This window comes from Condylostylus longicornis, unplaced genomic scaffold (genome assembly GCF_029603195.1).
Source record: "Condylostylus longicornis isolate FDR11 unplaced genomic scaffold, ASM2960319v2 ptg000004l, whole genome shotgun sequence".
NCBI classification, from domain to species: domain Eukaryota; kingdom Metazoa; phylum Arthropoda; class Insecta; order Diptera; family Dolichopodidae; genus Condylostylus; species Condylostylus longicornis.
In genome coordinates this window covers 11,810,103-11,834,472 of record NW_026577973.1, presented here as the reverse complement: position 1 = coordinate 11,834,472, position 24,370 = coordinate 11,810,103, and the positions used below count along the sequence as shown (strand labels likewise).

Here is a 24,370-nt window from a genome sequence, read left to right as displayed (position 1 = left end):
ATGCAGGTGGACAAGAAGCGCAAACAGATCGTTCAGCAGAAATAATGAAACTACATTTTCAGGTAAGAATAATTGTATATGATTTTATCATTAAATTTTTTTGTTCAAATGTCATGAGAATGATAGTAGTATTTTGGATGATGCAAAAAATTTCTTTTATATCATAAATATATTGCCGTTATACTACGTCAACAAATCGTTTGAGTTTCTGCGGAATAATTCTAAAATCTTAAATTTTTCATGATCTTATTTTTAGCAGCCTTACAATATCTGGCAGCTTTAATATGACGCACAAATAGGGCAAAGTTATTTTACTGAACCGTTATAATTTTGTTTTATAAAACCAGAGCCAAAAGATTTTTTTTCTATCAAAAAGGAATACCTGTAGGTAGTTATCAGAAGTAACTATAGCTCAAACAATCTGGTATAATTTCATTAAATTTAACTAATTATTATTATAGGGAAAGTTTGAACACTTTTAATCCACCAAAAAGCCATTCCAATCTTTATCTACACTTCTTTTATTAGTTGTTCTGTTGACACTCGCTTACCTGGGTAGATTTTTCAATTTTAATGCCCAATTTTAATGTCTTCTAGAGGTTCAAATAATCAACAAAATTTTCAGTAGCTTTCTAAATATTGACTAGTATTTTAAAAAAATATTTAAATACTTCATCCAGTCTAACCGATTTGATTTGTATACCATTTATTTCGTACACTTAACATACGAACATATAGGGAATAAGTATGCATTTCAATTATAGAATTAAAAAAGAAATATGAATGAAGGCAGATGTTCAAAAAATAAAGCGTAATAACAAATAAAAATTTAAAGAAAATTAAGAATTCTGAATAAAAGTCAACACAGGTGCATGTGCGCCAATTTTATCAGCTGCATAGTGAAAAAAATTAGCCTTACCTAGACCACAGGTGAAAATTTAGATATTCTTTATTTTTTATTTGTGAGTTTATTTAGTTATTCTTTATTTGTGAGTTTTTAAAATGTTCCTAGCGGAAACATTGTTCTTATAAGAGTGTTCTTATAATTAGAAACTTATAAGGCTAAATGTATAACAGATGTTATACAATTACAATGTACTTGAATGTTCGACATAAAGATAAAAATGTAATATAATTGTTCATTGTGATACAAATATTTCTTATAATATCTATACCTCATTAGAAATCGGAAATGATTTTGGACTATAACCGTACAAAGGGCGGTGTCGATAATTGGGACAAAATGCTGTGTTCAAATTATGTAGAAAATCAACAATTTCTTCAAAAATTATTATAAATAACATACAAATATACATAAAAAAGTGTAATAAAATATATAAATTTTTGCATACCTAGTTACAGTGTCCTTTATATTACTTTCGAAAGACTACCCCAATCCAATAAAAAGTGAAAATTTTACTTTCCTGAAAATAATGCAAAAAATTGTACGTACCAGTTATTTTGTAAATTTTTATTCATTTCCTTGTTGTTTTTTTGTAAAAATAATTCTAATATATTTTAAAAGAAGGTTTAAAATAACAAAAGGCAAAAAAAAATCGAAATAATAAAAAAATATAAATTTCCAAATTGAAACAATAAATTTACACGAAAAGATGATCTGAATTGGAAAGATAAACATAGTGTTCTTTATCATAGGAAAGGCAAATAAAAGTGAATTTTCATCACTTTTCCTTCTACTTGATTGTGTATTGAAAGGGTGAAAATTTATATGAGAGAAAATTTTATAAAAAAAGAAGCACAAGAATAAAATTTTTGTTCATTTTGATTAAAATCGAAAATATTTTATTTAAAATAAGAAATTGGAACATGGTTGAATAGATCTCGTTACGACAAACTTCATACACCTAGATAATATTATACAATTTATATTAAAAAATACATTTAAAGACAAAACGTGTAAAAATTGCATTAAATTTTATATAGTTCACCAGAATTTGAATAAATCGTAATAATTTTGTGAAATTGAAATTGTTACCTTGATTTTTCCGTAATTTTAAAAACCTTATAACATTTGAGTAAGTTTCCGTGGTCAATTTTGTATTGCTATATTCACATTTAATTGATTATTGCCGAAAAATTTCAGTAGTTCTTTATATTTGTCTGAAATTGGTAATCAAATTTTAAATAATTTGATTAACTCATATTTTATCAAGCCGAATCGAAAATGTATACTGTATTTCCAATATAAGGAAGGTATAACTAATACCATCAGGCCACCTGCATGAAATTATTTTCCCAAATTTGGCAATCGGGAATACCTTAATGAAGGATATACTAAGTTTGGAATGAAGTTTTCAATAATTTGAAGGAGTCTTCTGTGGAATAAACATGAATATATAAATATATGATATTCTTCCTCAACAAAATATTCTGTACTGATTAACGTGTCCGTTCGCACGATATTTCAAAAACGAAAAATGTGAAAACCAAACTCAAAAAATCTTTGAGCTGTTTGTTAACTATTAACGACCGCTGTTGTAATTAAAACAACGGGTTCCGGCATCTGCCATACAGTTTAGATCATTTTAATTATTTCAAAAACTAATAAAGTTATAGAATTATTAAAATTAGGTAAACATGTGTCCAATTGCATTGCACTTTAAATTTTATAGTAGAATAAGTTGACGATTTCTGGTAGCTGCTATTTAACTTTAAAATTTCTTAAGAAGGTGCGAATCACAGTTATATGCGCCTCAAAAATTTTATTTAGCTGGCTGACTAAATTTTGATATTATTATCAGATTATCATAGCCCAGGTTATGATTCAGTGAGCTGAACTTTACTGAAACGTGTCCAATTATTATACCCATACGAACGAATGTTTGAAGGGTATACTAAATTTGCCTTACTGTTTGTAACGCTAAGAAATAATGGTCTTAGATATAGACTCAAGTGTATATTTCTGATCAGCGTCGTATTTTGAGTTGATTTAGCTTTGTCTGCCCGTCCGTCCGTTCCAAGAATAACTCAAAAACTAATTGAGCTAAGTTCACCAAATTTTCACAGATTATTTATTATAGTAAATGTCAGAATCCTATTTAAATTGGATATGATCAGGGTACAGGTTCGGGTAGCTGCCATACAACTTCAAAATTTATTTGGCAATACATCAGAAACTACAAAAGCTGTGATGTGCAAATTTCACACAAACGAATATATTAGTAGGACCAATGCGTTTGATGAAATTCGTTGAAATTGCTTAGCTCTTTCTGGTAGCTGCCATACAACTTCAAAAGTTTATATAAATTGTAGTACGACAACTTAAAATCATAGTCTGTGACATAGTCAGTTATGGCATATTTATTCGCACATAGGATAGTAAATTCGTACGGGTATCACAGAGTTGACACGGTCAACTCTATTTTTTCTCGATTTTTCATGAAATTTAACATCGGAAAGAATTTTGTATAATTTCGAAGTTACATAATTTATATATAAATAGTATGCTCAAACATTGAATAACAAATTGGAGTACAAATTAAGTATTGAAACAGGATCAAACGCTACCATGCAAAATGTTTTCTCAATTTAGGAACCTAATTGACTAAAAGAAATTTTATTTTCAAAATCTTTATTTTTTTTTAAAGGTTTTCAAAATTAAGTTTCAAAAATCAACTTTAAAATATCAGTGGGTAAATAAATTTATTTTTCCAAATCATTTCTTTCCAATTACATAACTGAAGTTTACACTATACACAAGTATTCGTTCTGTAAGGGGGCAAATTAGGAAACTTTTATATTGCTTATTAATATTACAACTAAAGTAAATAATTTAAATTGGAGCACTATTATACATATGGTACTCTATTTGTATAAAACTTTTCTTATAAAAATCTTCAAATATCTGCATAGATTATTTACTCTAAAAAAAGAAAAATTATTATAAAATCGAATTTGAATTCAATGAGTTTGAAAAATCAATAAAAGTTTAAACTATTTTCCAATTCTTGAGTGGAAAATGTCGCATTATTAGATGATGATTATGAAATCATTGAATACAAATCCAAAAACTACTTAAAAGAAATTAAAAACTTTTAAAATTATAATATTGAAGGAAAAATTTTTAAATAAATAAAAATATTTTTCTTTTCCTAATTTAAATTCAGAGTAAATTTTGAACTAGTTATAAAAAAGGACATACCTAAATTTCTTGTAGATTTCGAATAGTTTTTAATTTTGCAAAAACTTTATACGACATTTGATTAAGTATGTAGAGTGCGATGTGAAATATTTATTTAATAACACAAGGAAAACATTTTTTACTTTAAGAAAAAGCAACGTTTGTTAACTAAGAGCCGAAAAAATATTGCATTGAAAAGATTAGTGCTTATTATTCAGAGCTTTCATTTTTATTAGGAGAGGAGTAGATCCAGACTCTTAACACAAAAATATACATTTACGGCATATGTATATATGCAAAGCATAAATTATCTAGTTAATGTGAAAATCAGTTTACTTTCCAGAAATAACAACCGAAAAATAAAAAAAAAAAATGAGGCCAATACTTTATCGACAGCAATTCTAACGAGAGTGTTGCAAGGAGGTTATGAAAATTACTTTTAAATAATTCCTTTCAATTATTTTAAGAAAGTTAGTAACCTTTCAGCTCACATACCTAGCAAAATGTACCTACAACCGGAATTCAAATATTAAATTTCAATGAATTTCTTTAATTAAAGTCCTTCCAAAAAATGAATGTTAAATATATTGGAATAGTATTTTGAGTATTTTTACTTCACATCAACCTATTGTATTTGGAAAATTCTTTTTAAAATACTCGCAAAAACGTTTAAAAATTTTACCAAATTCAATAGCAAAAAACGAACAAGAAATTCAATGTTATGCTGGGAAATTTGAAATGGTGGTGTATACAATGGTGCTTCTTGTCCGTAGAAGTACGCAGTGGTGCGAGGCACAAAACAGAAACACAAATATTTCAACCGGAATATAATAGCAGTCTTGTTATTAATATTAAATTAATGATTAATATAGAGCTGTAGTTAGTTTTAGCACAAAGGATTCTTCTTACTGTTCGCTGCATTATAGTTTTCAAACATGCTTTTCAACCAGTAAAAAAAAATTTTCAATAACTCTATATTTATAACTTAGGTATAGTTTCAAAAATTTGTATAGGATTTGAAATATCCCACAATACTGATTAATTTTCTAAATCAAAAATTTATTAACTCCGAAAACAAAATTAAAATATTGAATTAGTAAATTAACTATATTCCGAAATTTATTTTAAAGAGCTCTTTTATTTATCAAAATTACGGTAACCGGAAACGAAACATAAATGCAAATAGAAAAATTTTGAAACATAAATTGCAATAAATTTCAAAAAAAATTTTCGTAAAAATGTTCAAATCAACAATCTTTTTCAAATATATTTCAACTACTGTAATTGCATTCATGTGCATATTTGTGCTTGTATGCACACTTTATTATCATTATTAAACATCCTGTTTTTAGCTTAACAAACATAATCTTGTACTTCTACAATTTTTGTTGCATTTGAAAAAGCGCTTAAAGAATATTGTAAATTTTTTTTGTTATTCATTTTTACTTTTAATATTAAATATTTAACAATAAAGAAGAAATAATTTTTAATATACAAAAAAAAAAAAACTATTATTATCATATATCTTGCATTATATTATATTGTTATACGTTCATATTGTTATATTTATACATACTTTTATACTTCTTTTAAAATAGAGTAACTGCCATACAGCATTGGATGCTTGTAGAGAAGATCCGTCCTGTTCAACATCATTACAACCAATGTTAATACATTGTGAATCGCATCGATGCAATCGTAATGCATGCATGGCTGCTCTACAACAATTCTATAAAGGTCCACATGAAGATTTAAGTTTGGATATTGCATTCTGTTTATGCAAGTGAGTATATATTTTTTGAAATATTATACACATATATATATATATTATATATATCTATACTGTATTCGAATATGAACTTTTTCAATATAACAGAAGAATATTTATATTTAGTCATTTGAATTGAAAGAAAAAAAAAAATGAAAATGAAAAAAATATTAAATGGATTCAACAAAAGGCTAAAACGAAAATCAAATTTTATATAAAATATCGATTTAGCAACTTGTTTGTTTTATTTTTCTCTTCTTGTCATAATTTTCTTTCTTTCTTTTCGAAAGAAATTTCATGTCCTTTTGGTCTAGTTCTAGTACTTAAAATTAAATAAGTAGATAGTCTATATTATCGGCTATATAGCATTAATTTTCTTTATACATATAATAAAGAAAAATCTAAATTATGATAAAGAAATTCTAAATTTAGAATTTCTTTATCATAATTGCTGTGTAAATTCAAATTTGTGGTAGGTTAGATTTCTTTATATAAATTCCCGGTAGAATGACATTACTGTTCTAAATAGTAGAATACTAATATTGTTCAAATAGTGGAGACAAAAACAATTATGTACACATATTTTAATATTAATAACAAAAATTTGCAATGTTCCTTATCATAAAATCTCCAACAGGCAATCATTCAACAAAATTTTGTTGAAAGGCCATGTATTTCTTAAACCGGATTTTTAAGTCCCTATATCTTCCCTAAATCCTCCCTAAAATAAAGCAAAAAGTTTATGTTATTAACAAAATAAACAAATTTTACTTTCACTAACATAACAAACTACAATAATCCCCCCTATAACGCGGTATATTCGTTCCGCATTATAGGAAAATGCGTTGCAGGAGTATTTTCGTATAACGCGCTCGTATGAGCTCGTATAACGCGTTTTGCACAAATGATTCATGTTTAACTTTTCTCGTTGAAGGGGGTTCAAATCGAATCTTAAGAAAAAATTATGTTTAGAACTAAATATGTATGTGCGTTTTATTAAAATCAAACTAAGAATATTTCAAATAAAAAACTTATGCATATGTATCTAAAAAACGGTTAATTTCAATTAAATTACATAAATCTAAAAACAGTTTTATTACTTGTTTATTCGCTGTCGGAGCTATCTGAAATCGCGTAGTATGGAAATGAGTTATTAGCGCGTTATAGGAGGGATTAGTGTATAATTCTTTGATTTGGATTATTTTTTATTATGTTGTACAATTCTGGGCGCTGGTAACATTGGGCATAAAATCTTAATCCTATTCCATATGTGCAAAGAAATATTATTGTCTTTAACTTGCAGTTTCTCATAAAATTAAAATTAGGTTTTATTCAAAGAAATTATAGCAAAAACATTGAATTAGGAAAAAAATTAAAAACAGTTTTATTTTAAATTTTTAATTGTACAAAATCTTTAAGTTAAAGTTTAACACAAAAATAATTCACGAAGAAAATTCAGAATAGTACGCTCTTATGGTATTCAGTAGTATTTATAGTCATGTCACAATTATTTAATTCGAAAACAAATCAATTCTAATAGAAGTTATTTTGATAAACTCTCAATCTTTGCTTATTATTGAAATTTTGAGAAATCAAATCCATGGAGCTTTTGCTAAAAATTTCATAAAGTTTGCAAATTCTTTTAGATTTTTCAGTGCATTCACGTTGCGTTCTTAAAAGAATTTTGTTTTTTAAAATCAATTAACAATAAAATTTTTTGAATTTCTCAAATTTTTCTTCAACACACTTAAACTGCAAGGTGCCAATTAAGATTTACCATTTAATTTCTTCAAAATTAGTTCTTGAGTCTTGATTTTGAAACTAAAATAAAATCTCATTAAATAAAAAAATTTTCAAAAACAGTTGTTTTTACGAGGGGAAGGAGGAATTAAATTTTTCGAATCAAATATGGGAAATGTTTGTTTTTTTTTCATTAGAATCAAAAAACATACATATAGAATCGAAATGAATAGATTGTTTAAACTTATAGAGATTAACTTATCAATTACCTGTAAGCTAAATTAAATGCTAATGCTACATAAAGGAAAATATTAAATTTCCAAATTTTACTAACACATAACATTCTTAGAAATTAAAAGTAAAATTTTTTTCTTTCCCAAGCTAATCTATGAATGTAATTTTTCTCTAAAATTATTTTCATTTCTTCGGTTTTAATATTAAAATCTCATTTTTCGTTTATTAATGGAAATTTCAACTAAAGATTTAAATTTTAAAAGGTTTAACTATATATTTTGTTGAAAAGGAATACAAAATAAAGTTTATTTGGATTTTCAACATTATAGTAGCACATACACACACTCATATACACACGAGTACGAAAATAAATTTTATCTTGTCAAATTTTACTTTTTATTGTAATTTTTTATTTTTATTATTTTTACATTTTGATTATGTAGTTTTTTTTTCATTTATAGGAAAATACCAAGCCGTCATGATGTATGCATGATCGCACAAGAAAAACTTCATCCGGTATGTGCACAAAGACCACCTGAAAACTTATATCCACAAAATTCAAATGGAATATATTATCATCCACCACCAGGATGTCACATTGTAGCTGATTTATGTAAAGAGGATCGAGAGTGCAGGTAACAAATATTAATACACATATTATCTATATATATATATATATATATATTTGACTAAAATGTATAATACCCATAAAATATAATATATTCGTACATTCATACTAAATTCAACAATACTAATGCATGTGCAATGAAATTCATTCCATTGTAACAACAAAAAAAAAATTAAAATGGAAAATTTACCCTATTGATTTGATTTTTTTCCTTGAAAATTGTAAAAATTTAACAAGGTTTTTTTCATTTTCTTTGAAAACTTATGCAAGTATATTTTTAAATTTCATGTCAATAATAAGGAATTAAAGGGAGAAAAATAATGCCAGTTAAATACAATGAAATTTCTTTAGTACACCTTACCTTACATACAGTAATTTTCCTTACTTATATGAAAATTTGAGAATTATTGATTTCACCCATATTATACCATAATTGAATCGATAATTAATGAAATATTTTGTAATTTTTATTAGATAAGATTATGTTTGATTTTAGAACATAATTCAGGCCTCATATTATATAATATAAGGGTTTGTTCAATAAAATTTACAAAGAATTGCAGAGTAATTCCATCTTAAGCGAATTTCTGCGGTTTTAATTTAATCTTAATTTTTTTTCACAAGTCTATTTTTACAGTTAATTATCTATTTAGTTATTCAAGTGCTAATGTTTAAGTGGCAAGCGAAACCTGTATTATTAAAACATCCTTCTTTGACTTTATTCTTCAATCCTTTTAAAGGCATTTTTCTCAAAGGCATTTGAAGCCAAATTATCACTTTTACGATACTCTAAATAAAATATGAAAAAAAATTATAATCTCTATTCTACATAGGTCTTTATTTACTATTATATTCAAAATTAATTTAAAAATCATAAAATTATCCTATATATAGCATAAAGTATACAAGCAGAAATATTAAAACACCGCTGTTCATAGAAAAATTGGCTGAATTTATTGCCTTAGCAATTTCAAAGAATATTAGTGTTGAAGTTTCAGAAATTTAATTTCAATTTGTCTATTAAATAGAAATCCTAGATTTCTATTTAATAGAAGTACATAAGTCCCATTCTTTGGAACTTTATGATTTTACTTTTAAAATTTGTTAATAATTTTCCAAAATTAACTACAACAATTTTATTTTTAGATACTTTTGAATTATAGTTTCCAGAAAATTGAGTTGAATTTAATGTAAAATGACAGAAATTTTGGAATTTTAATTAATATTCTACTTTAAATGATGTACAAGTTTGACAAGCTAAATTTTGACTAAATAAATACGATAATCTTAAATGTGTTTTTTTATTATATTAATTTTTATAATACAAAACTATATAAAGTAAATTCAACTGTATTAATTATTTATTGAGAATGGAATTTATCTCAATAATTTCATATTTTTTCCAAAATCCAAAATACGAGTGAATAAATTCAATAAATAACATCCTTAATTTCACATTTAATCATAATTGAAAATTGACTTTATAAAGTTGCACATATTATATGGTATATGTAATACAATTTGTACTCATATCAATATTAATCAAAAGTATACCCAAATATCTAAAAATTTTATATCTAAAATAAAATATTTAAGTATAAATTTTTGTGAAATTACTAGAAATATGTCAGTCAACTTTTGCTTTCATTATTAATAATATTTACGTTTAAAGTAAAATTCAAAAAGGATAATCGAAACTAATCAGATACGCGATACTATATGTATGCATGTACATACAATATTATATGTTAACACAAATATTAATGTAATTTTATACACTATAAATAAATCTTTGTAAAGCTTTAGTTTTTCGCTGTAATTTAGCATCATTTGGTACTTACTTCCATTTTTGCTGAAATTTTTTCATTTAACAGAAAAAAAATATTTTTTGTCTTTTAGCTTTAATATTGTTTCAAAACTTCAAATGAAATTTTTATGCAGTTCAAATGAAAAATTAAGTTAATAATAAATTATTGTCATTTTAAGTATTTGGTTTGAGTAAAAATAAATTTTTAATACTGAAAAGATTCGCTTATTTTCCAATATTATAAAATTTTTAGAAAAATATAAATATAAATAAATGTAATATACCACAAATAATTTCAGTAAAATTAAATTTTAATCATTTCATTTTTTGAACATGGTATGGATGATTATATGCGACTCATTATTATTTTAGCATTATACTAAATAACAAAAATGAACTCGCAAAATATAAAAATTTATATCCATACACTAGAACAGCAATAGCCATTGAGTTGATTTGGAATAATCTTGAATTTTCCATTACAAAATAGCTTTGTGTAACAAAACGACAGCACTGCATAAATTTAAAAAAAAAACAAGTGATTTCATTTTCAATTAATTTTATTTATAACTTCGCGGAATACATTTCGATTACGTCAATTCATAAAATACCTGCAACTAAAATTATTGATTTGAAATAAAAACAACAGAACTGAATTTACGTAAAAGAAGGTTCATCAGTTTCTCTATATATTTTTTATTTAAAACACAATCTATTAGCAATTATTTTATTTATTAATTAAATTATTTCTTCAGAATTTTTTTATATCTTTTTATCTATTTTGAATATTGTTCCACAATCCCTGAAAAGTATTAGCTATTTCAAATATTTTGAGAAAGAAATATTATTTTAGTAAATATTGCATACTTTCAGGGTAAATACCAAAAACTAACGTATGCGTTGACATTATGGCTGAAATCGATGACTGTTAATATTATAATTATGTTTTAAAAGCTCACAATTTTGAAAAAATAAAAATATGGTAATCTTAACTTTGCCTTTTTCAAATTTTCTTTTCAATAAATATTTTTCTTGAATTTGTTTGAAAAGTCTGTAGAAAATTGTGCTCTTTATTTGTAGAAATTTAAATTTTTATCAAAAATCTGATTTTGGCCGTTTTCTAGAAAATTTTCACTTTTATAAAAATATTAAGCAACACTAAAATTCTATTTAAAAATTAAAAATACACTAGTGTGGAAAATACAAGTAGCTATATGATTTTTTTTTTGCTATTTTTATTTTTAATTTTAAATCCATAACCCAAAAATCTCAAGTGATTTAAATATTTTTGTATAACATTTTAATTGCCATTTATGACAGCTTCCTTTTCTATTTTATATACACAGTACAGTTATTCCTATACTTCCACTCATGAAAGATTATATTCATTCTTGTTCGTACATATGTACACCGAACTTACCCATAATTGACTCTTTCATTACGAAAATGAAAAGAGAATATTTTCATTCATATTATCCGTCTTCATTCAAATGTACATAATACATACATACCCACATGTTATGAACACTTAAAATTTTGTATAAATGGTTATAAAATGTGAATATAAAATAGAGGTAAAATTTAAATGGCAATTAATTTGACATCTTTTGACTATTATATTTCCCTTAAAATATAACATTATGTTCACTTAGTTTATAACAATATTAAACTAGTACATATTTAGTATCATTTAAGCCAAAAACAAAAAAAAAAAAACAAACAAGAAACAACAATAAAAAGACGGCACAATTTTACGATATAGAATTGCTAAAAATTCAAAAATAAAAGTCAAATATTTAAGTAAACATACAAAACAAAACAAAAAAACAAAACAAAAAACCGAGAAATTTGTTTCTGATTAGAAATTTAATATCCAATATTTTAACATACCCCCTCCTCCCCCCTCATCTTCTACATGTTTTGGAGTTAGAATTGGTATAACAACAATATTATACAAATAGTATAGTGAAAATTTCATCAAGAAAATATGAAAGAAGCAAAAAAGGATTTTAACCAGTTCAAGGATACTAAAATATATTCTTTTTTTGGGTCATTATTATCTATGTACACGTGTTTAATTTAAGTATATATTTTATATAATGAACACATTAGAATATTGTATAACAGTACTATATAGTAATTACAATAGATATACATAAATATGGTTTGTAATTATAAAATTTTATAAGGATTTATGTCAGAAATTTTTTAGTTTTTCATTTTTTTTTCTTTCTTCCCTTTTTTTTTTTTGGGGTTAAAGATTTTACATTTAGAGATTTTATTTCAAAAATTATGATTTTAAATTTATGATATTCTTACCTACTATATTACCATACTAAATTTTTATGTAATATGATTAATGTATATATATATATTTAACCTAGAAAATGTATTCATTTAGCTAAAATATAAATATGTATATATTAGTTCTAATATGTGGAACATATAAACAAAACTATTATGTCTATTAATACATAATAAATAATGTATTTTAAGTATTACATTATTTTGTACAGATATAGGCATATTGCCATACGTGTATCAATAGGCACATGTTAATATTTAAAAATGTAGGCAGGATTTTCAGGAGTCAAGAAATTTAAAATTTACATAATATATATACTTATATAATATTAAATAACTATCGAGTATGATAGCTTTTATTATTTAAGGTATTTGAATCTTTAAAAATATTATATACGAACGCATACTCATTTAAATTTCTCATTTAATATTTTTAGAAACTAATTTTCTCCAAAAAAAATCATATATGCAAATATATTATATAATGTTGTTAAAATACGAATCCAAATACCTACTTAGAATAAATTATTTACATATTATATAAAATTTTCATAAAAAAAAATTATTTTCAAGGTTTCAATTTTATATATGTATATAGACTCATAATATCTCTAATATAATCCATATTATATATGAATAGTTTACCTTAAATTTTAATATGCACGGGTTTTACCTGTGAAAATTGATATTTTTAGAAATTACTCAAGTACCACCATATATATATTGAATATAATATATATTAATATATAATAATATAATATACATATAAATGTTTATATGTATAAATATTTTAAATATTTTGTTATAGATATATGCATAAGATATGGGATTTAAAATTTTAATATAGAGAAAAAACTTTTAAAATTTTCAAAAAACGTTTATATATTTAGATATTTAATTAAGAAATTGCAAAAACAAAATTCTAAATTATATTGAGCTAAAAACCGGAAATAACAACTGCAGTTAAATATTTTGCTACTATACAAATATACATGAATGTATTTAAATCTGCTAAATGTACAACCAGCGTATATACGAATAAATTTACAGGCAGAAGCGATTAAGAAAATTTCTCTGAACTCTCGGTATCATATATGATATTACCGTTACCTCATATGATACGATAAAAATACTCGAATTTCTTGTGACATTTAAAAAATATTTTGAATCACCTGAATTTATTATAATTTTATTGATAATAATTAAATGTCATTTATGTTATCCAGTCAAACCCTTCTAACATCAATTTCTGTAAGAGGAGATTTTCCTAAAAACGAATTCTTTCGTTCAATTTTGCGTCATAAATTTTTTGTTATTCGTATTATATATCGCGAATTCTGTCTAACAAGAAGTAACATGGCTACAAAATGGTTTTATAGATTATAACAAAACGATTTCTAGTCAAATTGCAGCAGCTTAAAAATATGTAAGTATTTCAGGTAATTTATGAAAATCTACTTGAGACATCCTGTGTCGAATTATATATAGTTTTAGGCGTTTTTGAAATTGTATTAAACCGCATCAATTTTTAAGTCATTATTGAGGTGGTTTTTTTTTGAAAATGGTACAAATTCACTTTTAAAAAAGACTAAGTTAATGGCAATTTTGATAAGTTATATAGGCTCATTTTCTCCACAGTTACAATCTCAATTATAAATCAGAAAGAACACTTTTGCTGTCTCGTACAATGCTATCGCATATTAATTCAAACGCCGATATCTACAATAGGTATATATTAAGTCTTGGTATGATTAGTGTTAAATATTTCAATATATGAAAAAATAGACTTACACCATTTCAAACCATGGTTTTTGTACAATTATCATGTACATAAATTGATTTAAAATTACTATTATTTTTATATCATATTTTTTCTCATTAATAATTATTAAATTAGAATAGGAATTAAGTTAGTTTAAACATAACATTGTATTGTGCGAGTAAAACAACCTTTGTATTTAGCAATGCTTTGAAATAATTGAACAAACCTGGGAAATAAGTCAAAAGGTCAAAAAGGATCTAAGTGTTCTAAATAACAAGAATACCAATATCAAAAAAGAAAGACAATGTGTCAAGGACACTTTCAAGGTAAATTTAAATAAAAACTTCGACACAGTCTATAATTAAGACTACACTTATTTAAAGTAATTGAAACAAAAAAGTTAACGGAGAAGCAAAAGCAAAATTTTGCTTAATCACCATGTTTGTCAGCATATTTTTTTGAATTTTAATTTTTTTTTTAGAATTTAAGAAATGTACTAAAAATTTTATTTAATTTAGAAATTAAATTTACGGAAAACTAATTTTTCAAAAATTATTTGATAGTTCCTAAAATTTAGTGTAAAAGAAGTAGCGAATGTAAAAGGAGTTGGAAATTACAATTAATACTACACTGTCTTGTCCATCGTTGCTTAAAACTGAATCAAGACACTTTTAATTTTGAGACATTTTTAAAGGAAAGATCATTTTAAGCTACATTCATTTCGATAATGAGCGTAGTGTTTTATTTTCTAGTTTCTTAATGTTTTTTATGTAATTCAATTGTGTAAATGAAATTATAAAGCCTTAACTAAAAAAATCAAACTGTATATTAACTAGTCAAACTTTGCTTGCAATATTTAAGAACTTTTTTTTCTAATTTGGTTTTCAATAAAATATTTTATACTTTACAGAAAAGTTCGTAACTGAGGGGACATTGCCATACTTCAAAAATAAATACAAAAAAATTAAACTTTTAAAATATTATAATTGCCTTACGTCTTCAAGATCAAAATAAGTTCAAAGATCCAAACACCAAAAAAATCCAATTTTACAATTTCTAAAAACAAATCTTAAATACACAAAACAATTTACAGAAATATAAATATATTTATAACTATTTATCAAGGAAGTCACAAAAAAAGGACAATTTTTTATGCTTCGAAAATTTTTTCCAGCTAAAATGAAAAACATTCTTTTAACTAAACAAATTTACCCTCCAATCAACCGTGATAATTTTTTTAAATTGTTCAAAAATAAGAAATGGAATTCCGGACTTTACATACCTTATAAATTAGTGTTCCCCAAACAAAAAAACAATAATTTCAAAATAAAAAGCATGTCGTTTAAAAAAGGTCCTGAATTTGCCATAACATTTTATTTTTATTGAATATAATAAGATTTATGTGTGTGCCTGTGTGTTGTATAGGTATTCCCTTCTAGTACTTATTATTTTTATTAAAGTGGCAAGTAATTTTAATTTTTTTCCAACAAAATGATAAAATTAAAATAAATAAAAATGAGAAAATACGCTTGGATGACATTTATTATGTTGTTGCCTCATAGAAATAAGATACGTTTCCCATTGATTTTTATGTTCGAAATATGATATTGTTGCGGAAACTTAATATGAATTTTATATAGGAAGGATACTAACATCTATGGGGTTGTTTTGCTCTTATACACAATGCAGCTTGAATGCATAAGTAGTTTCAGTATATTACTCCAAAATTCTACTTAGTTTTCTTAAACTTACTATAGTTTTATATAGGTACGGATAAATGTTTACTTATAATGTTGATATTAGGGTTTTGAAAATCAATTAAGCTTCTTCCGAGACACAATCCCCAATTTAAAATAATACCGGTTTTTATTTATTATAAAACATCAAATAATTTGGAAAAAACCTCTACAAATTGAAGGAGCTAATTTTAGTTGGAATTTTCATTTAAACACTAAATCTCAATATTATATTTTGCTTCTGAATATTTCAACTCTCAAAAAACACAAAAACGATTGAAAATTCAACAATTCTTTAAACAAATTTTTTGCAGTATAGTTGCAAATAAATAAAAACATTTACAGATTTAACAATTTATCATACGAAATTCGCAATATATTTTAATCACACTATTAAATTAGTTCAAAGTTAAAAGCCACTGGATAATGTTGTTGAATCCTTAAATTATCTACACTAGATTTGTAGATTTCTACAACCGGGGTAACAATGCAATGCAACTATGTATAGGAATTTATTGTTCCCCCTTCTTGAGTGCAACGCATGCCTCACCGGGTGAACTCCAGCATATTGGGAGGCCCGGAGGATCCTAACCCACAGTATTTACCTTCTCCTATGAGCGAGAGCAACATTCTCCCGCATAAGATGTACTGAGATTTCCCCATCCTACCTACAAAATCTGCAAGTATCACTACTTTCCCGGACTGAGCCTACTGAGGTGCAGTTTTTAGTGTTACAACAAGATCCCAGTTAGAATTATTTCCCTGATCACCTGATTCTTTCGCAATCCTATAATCCTCTTAAATAGCTTCCCAGCGCTCCGACAACCTGCTCTCTGAATCCTATCATACATCCATTATCTACAATAAACGTTTAAATTCATCGGCTTGTAAAATTCGAAAAAATCAATTCGTTATGTTCAAAAAGAAATTGGACACATTTTCATAAATAAATTTTCATTTTTTGGAATACGCAAATATGCAGTAAATTAAAACATTAAAATCATCAAAGGAAGAGGACAACAGAATTTTCCTTATTACAATCTTAATTCTGAATAATTGCCGTAAGCTACGCTTATAGTTTAGCAGCATTTTTTTTCACATAAGAAAAATAAATATTATAGAAGCATTTTAAACCAATTTCTTTTGTTATGACAACCTTTAAGCAAAATAATTTTTAATAGGCTTACCCATTTATTTATATATACATAGGAATATATAAGATATTGGTCCAAGATTTTGCTTCAAAAATAAAAAAAAAGGCTCAGAAATTTTTACAAAAAAAAAAAAAATAGCAACATTTATAAAGAAAATGAAATTATAAAGAAAAAGGAAACATTCAATTTCCTAAATCGGATTTTCCATTTTAAATTTTTTGTTTTTCATTATTTTCTCTTATATTCTGGCTAATTTTAAGTAAATAATCCCAATTTATTATTTCAACATATTCACAAATACCCAAACCATTCTAATTTTCTTTTTTCAAAGAAAATCAACAGACAATTTAAATTTATGTTTGCAAAATACAATCTTATATACTACACATGAGTATGAATACAAATGTATTACATGCCCCTCATACAATTTCACACACATGCAAACATATTCATTAATACATAGGGATTTTAAACTTTTTATAACACAAAAATGCCTACCATACTAGAATAATAATAATATTAATAAGAGAAAATTTTTGTTTTTTATTTATCAGAATAAAATTAGAATTCTATGAGCAAGCATGTGCGGTCGATAGTGTTACAAGAAAATGTGCTGGAAGACCAAGTAGTTGTCGTTCTGCATTGATTGGTATTTTAGGAACGCCTTTACGTATAAATTGTGCATGTCAAGGAACGGACGAAACAAATTTATATCAATGTTTGGGATGGCAAAGATTATTGTGGTTGAATCCATGTGTTGGTATGAAAATTTTAAATATTTTTAAATTTAATAAAAATTTTTATTTTTCCATCCTTTTGAATTTAATATTATTGTTTCTTGATTTTTTTGTTTGTTATTGATATTTTTTGTACATTAGATTTTTAGATAAAATTTAAAAAATTTAAATTTCTTTTTTAATATTATAGTTGAAGCTCAAAAAGATTTTCATGTTAAGAGATTAGCTGAATTAGGTTTATTAACAACATTAGCTACAACTACTACAACAACAACAACTACAACAACAACTACAACACCAGCACCAACTCGCCCACCAATTGTTGTTTATCAAAAAACAACAAGAACACCTATTATACCGAAAATTACTGTACCAAAACCAAGGCCACCAATTGTAAGTATTACAAAAGTTGTTAATCATACAAATTGTATTTGATATTAATTACACAATTATTAATAATTATATAAACATATATATTTATTATTCATAATGAATAGCATTCAAATGAAATTGAAGAACAACTTCCAGTAACATTAAAAGAGAATGAACCAAATAATAATGATTTAGATGAACTTGATAAAAATAATGATGATACATATGAACCACAAGAGTCTGAAGAATCTGAAGGTAAAGATATTATACCAGTATATCCAACAGAATTAATACCAACACCAGAATTAACAACGGTTTCAACAACAACATCAACAACAACTGAACCAACAACAACACAAGCACCAAGTAAGTGCATGCAATTTGAAAATTAAATAATTTCCATGTCATTCTTATTCAGTTCTGTTGGTGATGACAATTTTTGATTACAATAAACAACAACAACAATGTTTTGACTTAAATACAACTTTTGAATATTTACCCTTGTTCTCTTACATTTTTAATTAATTCCCTGCCTTCTTATTTTACACTGTAATTTTACAAAGTATTCATTTATCTTCTATTGTTTTCACGTGCCAGAAATGAATTGTTGAAATTTCAGGTTTTGTTAATTTAAGATTTACAAGTGAAATGGATTCAGAAATAATTTAAATTGGAATAATCCTATTGACAAATTAAAATTAGAGAACTCTTGTTGCAAAATGAAATTATGTCTTGTTCAAAATGTATAAATTTACTTAATCTTAACTTATGTACTAAAAATTACCATTAAATACCTTGTCTTAGAAATAACTACAACCCTATTTAAGAGTCGGAAAACAAAAGGACGAATTTTTGTACAAAAAAGAAAAAATTTTGTATTTAAATAACCACTTTCCCTCATATAAATTTTTTATTTTTCTTTGTCCTTTTAGGAAATTGTGTAGTCCAGCGTCCACACCAATCAGATCAATTAATTCCAGAAGGAATGAGTAGGAGAGTAAGTAAAAATAAAAAAAAATTATACAGGACGGTTTTTTTCTTCTCTTTTATTTTCTCTTTATTTTAATGCACTTTTCTTTTTCTTATTTTTTAATGGTTTTCCTTTTTGGTAAAAATCTCTGCTACCATTGTTTAAAAGTTTAAATTTTGAATTAATTTTCTGTTTTCTTCTTTTAACATTGTTGAATTTTCAAAACAACCAAAAAAACAAAGAAAAAAAAATTCAACATAAAACTAAAAAATTGAAAAGAATTGATGTTAAAATATAGACAAAAAAAAAAACAAAAAAAAAATTTTTTTTTTATTTTCAAACGATAAAAAACATTCACATCCTTTTTCTTGTTATAATTTTCTTTTAAAAAAAAAACAGATTTATCTATTGGAAGAATCTGAATGCAGTGATCTGTGTACCTGTGGTGAATCACTAACATTAACATGCCATGCACTTTGTGTGCAATTTACACCATGTAGGACAGCGCTTGCATTTTATAGTCATGCATCACCAGCATACCAAGCGTATCGTGGTAGATGTTTATGCTATTCAGGACGTTTTATATGCATGAAACCACCTCTTGGAGAATATACATTACCAGGTAAAAAGCATATACATAATATATTAATGATTTTCTCTACATAAATGTAATTTATATACCTATATATATATATATATATATATGTATAAGATAAACAAACACACACATAACACATAATCATAAAAGTACATAGAACATAATATAAGGACATAAAATGCATCATCAGAAAAAAAATGAAAAATGAAAGAAAAAATTCATGTAGATTAAAAACGAAAATTAAGGATAAATGTATGTACCTACATTATGTGATTTCAGGAGCAAAAAACAAAAAATAAAGAAAAAGAAAAAATTAAAATTTTCTTGTTAATACAAGTGGTTGTTGACTCAGATTTTTAGGTTATGGTTTTCTACCTTTTATATACTTCATTCTTTACGTATTATAATGACTAAATTTTTTTATCTTTTCACCAACAGTTTTTTCTTTTCAATATTTTTTGCTATAGTTTTTATGTAAAATATCCTTACTTAAAGGACAACAGTAATAGTAGATAATATTTATTTAGTTCACATAAAAAATGAAACTTGTTATATACCTTGTGATATGAAGTTTGTATATGAACGCCATTCATTTCTTTATGTATGGGAGATGTTGGTAGGAGTTAAGTCCTCTATTTTTCTCATTTTGAACAGAAAGTCGAATGCAAAATTGATTTGAAATATTTTAATTTATAAATTTCAGAGTAACACTAGATTCACTTGATTCATAAATGATTTGTAATTGAATCTCGTTAAAAAATTTTCATATCAAATGACGTAACATACATTTTGTGCTAAATTGATCACTTATCATAAGGTACATAATATACTATGATGTTTTCACTTTTAACCTTAATTCACGCATGATTCCATATTAATAATGTCTACATTAATTCGATATGATTTGTTATCGATTTCAGCAAGAAGTGATCAAATAATTTCAGGTTTCGATTCATCCATTGATTCAAGATCTTTTCAAGATGAAACAAACCTTTGATACACAATCAACTATCGAGCAGCGATTGCAGCTTTAGAAAACAAATTTAAACTCGTAATTGATTAAAGTTGCGACAAAGCTTAAAGTTTCCTTTAAAGACAAAGCGTATTTAAAGGAATAAAACATAATTGTATGCTTCGGATAAACCATCCAAAATGCGGTTGCAAAATTTCTCACATATATTACGTACGTGGTCATAAAGATATCCAGCCATTGGGCTTCAGTATTCCCCTAATTTTGTCGGTATTAATAAATACAATGAACAAAGTCCTGAAAATTAAAACTAAATTTATTTTTAATTCAATTAGGCATAATTAACATATTTTCATCAAAATGACGAATAGAAAGTAAGATTCTCTATTTCTTTTGTCATATTTTCAATTAGTTTAATTAGCCAATAATTACCGGTAAATAGATTTAATTTGAAAACAACTTGGGTTGCCCTAAACAAATTTCATCCTTTCAATTTTTTCCTTTTTAATACTTTTATATGATGAATTGCAATTTTAATGATGTGTAAAAGTAAACTTCATATTTCTTTTCATTTAATTTGTGTATGTATAGGTGCATAGTGATTATCCTTGACAAAATATCTTACAAAAACACATGCTATAAAAATTTTAGCTACTCTTAAAAGAAAAGAAATTTTCGTATATAATTTTCAAAATTACAATTTTTTTTTTTCTTTTCTAAATTCAGGTGGAATATTTTTATTACTCGGTTATAGTTCCACAGATGAAGCATTATTGAGACCTCATACAAATTTAGGTGTACAAGATGCTGTAAGAGCTTTACAACAATATGTTATTAAACATATTAATAATGAGGTAAGTAAAATTTTAAAGTGTCAAACCAATTTACCTAATTATGAAACAGTTTTGTAAGAAACGGAATTTTAATAAATTAAGTGAAGTAAATAATTTTAAAATAGATGAAATTGTAAACTTGTATTTTTTAATTAAATTAAAATTTCATTTATTCGCGTTAAAAGTAATTTAAGTAGATCTGTTAAATAGTTTTTAAAACGGTTTCTGAATTAAAAAAAAATTAATGAATAAATAAAAAAACAGTTCTAAGAAGTCGTAATTCGTACTCTGTCTTCTTAGTCAAGTTAAAATCAGAACAGTAGCGATTTCCAAATGCAAAATGAAACGAAACTACCAGCGCTTTAACCGCCGGCGGAAAATTAGTCTAAATTCCTATTTTACCGCTGGCGGGTTTTTTTGCTATTATTTGTATCCCCATGATGTGTTTGCGACATTTTATGTGCAAGTATTGTCCGTTTGATTTTACTGTTTTGGTGCTGTTCAAGGTTAACAACGGAACACACTCAACGTTGCGCCGTTACAGTTTGGCTCTGTTTTTACATCTAATCAGTTAGTGAGAGAGATGCATCGTATCCAGAGCTTAACCCGTAACAAGATTACTGTCCTTCCACGACAATCTTCGTCGCAAGATTTACGAATTTTTTTGATGATATTCAACAGGTTATTCAAAGGCGATATCAAGACCTCCTTTATCAAATAGATTTTTTCTCAAAAAGCTCTTCCCCTTTGCACTATAGACTTGGGCACTCATATTTCTCAATTGTTGCACGTCCTATGTCACCTCAGCGCCCCGGCATTCAAATAAGCTCCAGATATGGCAATGTTGCAATTTCTTTAAGGTTTTTCGTATTAAACAGTTTGTGGTTATAATACAAACTAAAATGCAGTTATTCTTCCTGCTTACAGCCTTGATTTACAAATTGTCGCTTAGAGTTCCTAAACCAAAAAATACACAGACTTCGTTGCTTTACGGTAAATTAATAACATGGGTAAATTTTATTGTCGCAAAATGGTCATTAGGTAGCCTTTATCTTGAATTCTTGTCTTCGCGCTTTTCAAATTTTTTCTACTTACAGGCAAATGTAAAAGCTTTCAATACCGGTATATTCGTTAATTGTTCCGTTTTTTACAATTTTTTTTTCTTCTGCATTCCTGCCTAAATTATTACCTCTAAAAATTAACGCAAACTCAGTATAAGGTTACTCATTTTATTTTTATTTTTCACAAATTTGGAAGTCACTTACCTGAATATAGACGAATTCAGACAATCAAAAATTTCTTATTCTTAATGATTTTGTAATTGCTTTTATAATTTTATTGATTATAAATAATAAGATCTTATGAAAATTGATTATAAAATAAATAAGTAATTAGATAATAAAATTAAACTTTTGTTTTTCTGTTTCATTTTTAATAATAGACACAATGTGTCCTAACACTATTCAATATGACAGACGAAAATGTCATAATATCAGCTCAAATTCCATCAAATGATCCAAAAGTAAAATCAATAGATATGTTGAGAAGAGAAAAGGTAAGCCTTATGTAAAATTAAATTTTCTCTTAAAATATTATTGCCTGCATTAAAATACGTATTATGTAATTAATTTGAGTTTTTTTTTATCTTCGCCCAATTTTGTAAATAGGACGAATGTACACCAATTTTACAAACGATTAGTGATCATATTAATAGTGAACATAGTGAATTACAAGCTCATCGATTACTTAGCATATTTAAAATGTCTGAAGTTGAAGTGATTTGGCCAGATAATAATGGTGGCGCTGGTTTAACAACGTCAATTCATAATAAAATTAAAATTTTTAATTTTGATATAGCTACAAAATATATATTTTTTATTTTAACTATAGTTATAACAATGTCAACATCATCAATACAAAATTATTTTACAACTTCTACCATCAGTTGGATATTTGTAACAAAAGAAATATTTACAGGGACATGACATTAGTTTCAATAACCAAAAAAAAATTAGAAAGACCTTAATATTATTATTCAACCACAACAACAAATAAAATATAAACAATTAAATAAATACAATAAATATTTATAAGAAAATTTAATATATATATATATATATATATACATTAATAATATAATTATAAAGTTATTAATATTAAATTATATTATAAAATAAATACCATTAAAAATAAGTTATGGCGCATAATAAAAATAGAAAAATAAAAAATGCTAGAAATAATTAAAATAAATTGAAAAAAAAAAAAGAAAACATAGAATTTTTTTTTACGAAAAGCTGTAAAGGATAATGTGGAATAAATATTGTATAAATATACACACATAAATATAAAATAAAATGTTAAAATAAATACAAACAAATTAGTGAATTTAGAGAATTAATTAGTTGAAATAAAAAGCATTATACAAATACATATATATAAAATTAATAATGTAACCAATTATGAGCTAATATAGAAAAAAATAATTAAACATGAAAAAGAAATTTATTTAAGTGATAAAATAAAATGTTAATAAAAGAGTTAAAATAGCGAATAAATAATGTTATGATGGCATTAAAAACTACTATAAAAAAGAGAAAAATAATACACTATAGAAAA

At 25.1% G+C, this 24,370-nt stretch overlaps 1 protein-coding gene across 6 annotated transcripts in view; it reads left to right on the top strand.

Annotated features, from left to right (window-relative positions):
• Nucleotides 1-24,113, top strand: part of LOC129613468 (uncharacterized) — a 186,585-nt gene extending 162,472 nt beyond the window's left edge. For 2 of the 6 annotated variants that reach the window (XM_055527554.1, XM_055527563.1), the window contains exons 10-20: nucleotides 7-62; nucleotides 5,740-5,924; nucleotides 8,345-8,518; nucleotides 17,829-18,034; nucleotides 18,202-18,404; nucleotides 18,509-18,749; nucleotides 19,316-19,380; nucleotides 19,753-19,975; nucleotides 21,648-21,775; nucleotides 23,196-23,309; nucleotides 23,422-24,113. In XM_055527554.1, coding sequence (XP_055383529.1) covers nucleotides 7-62; nucleotides 5,740-5,924; nucleotides 8,345-8,518; nucleotides 17,829-18,034; nucleotides 18,202-18,404; nucleotides 18,509-18,749; nucleotides 19,316-19,380; nucleotides 19,753-19,975; nucleotides 21,648-21,775; nucleotides 23,196-23,309; nucleotides 23,422-23,739 — 1,913 coding nt within the window. In that variant the 3' untranslated portion in view covers nucleotides 23,740-24,113. The remainder of the gene's footprint in view (nucleotides 1-6; nucleotides 63-5,739; nucleotides 5,925-8,344; nucleotides 8,519-17,828; nucleotides 18,035-18,201; nucleotides 18,405-18,508; nucleotides 18,750-19,315; nucleotides 19,381-19,752; nucleotides 19,976-21,647; nucleotides 21,776-23,195; nucleotides 23,310-23,421) is intronic. The other 4 variants (XM_055527571.1, XM_055527580.1, XM_055527589.1 and 1 more) reach the window with 3 other exon arrangements.
• Nucleotides 24,114-24,370: the final 257 nt, after the last annotated feature.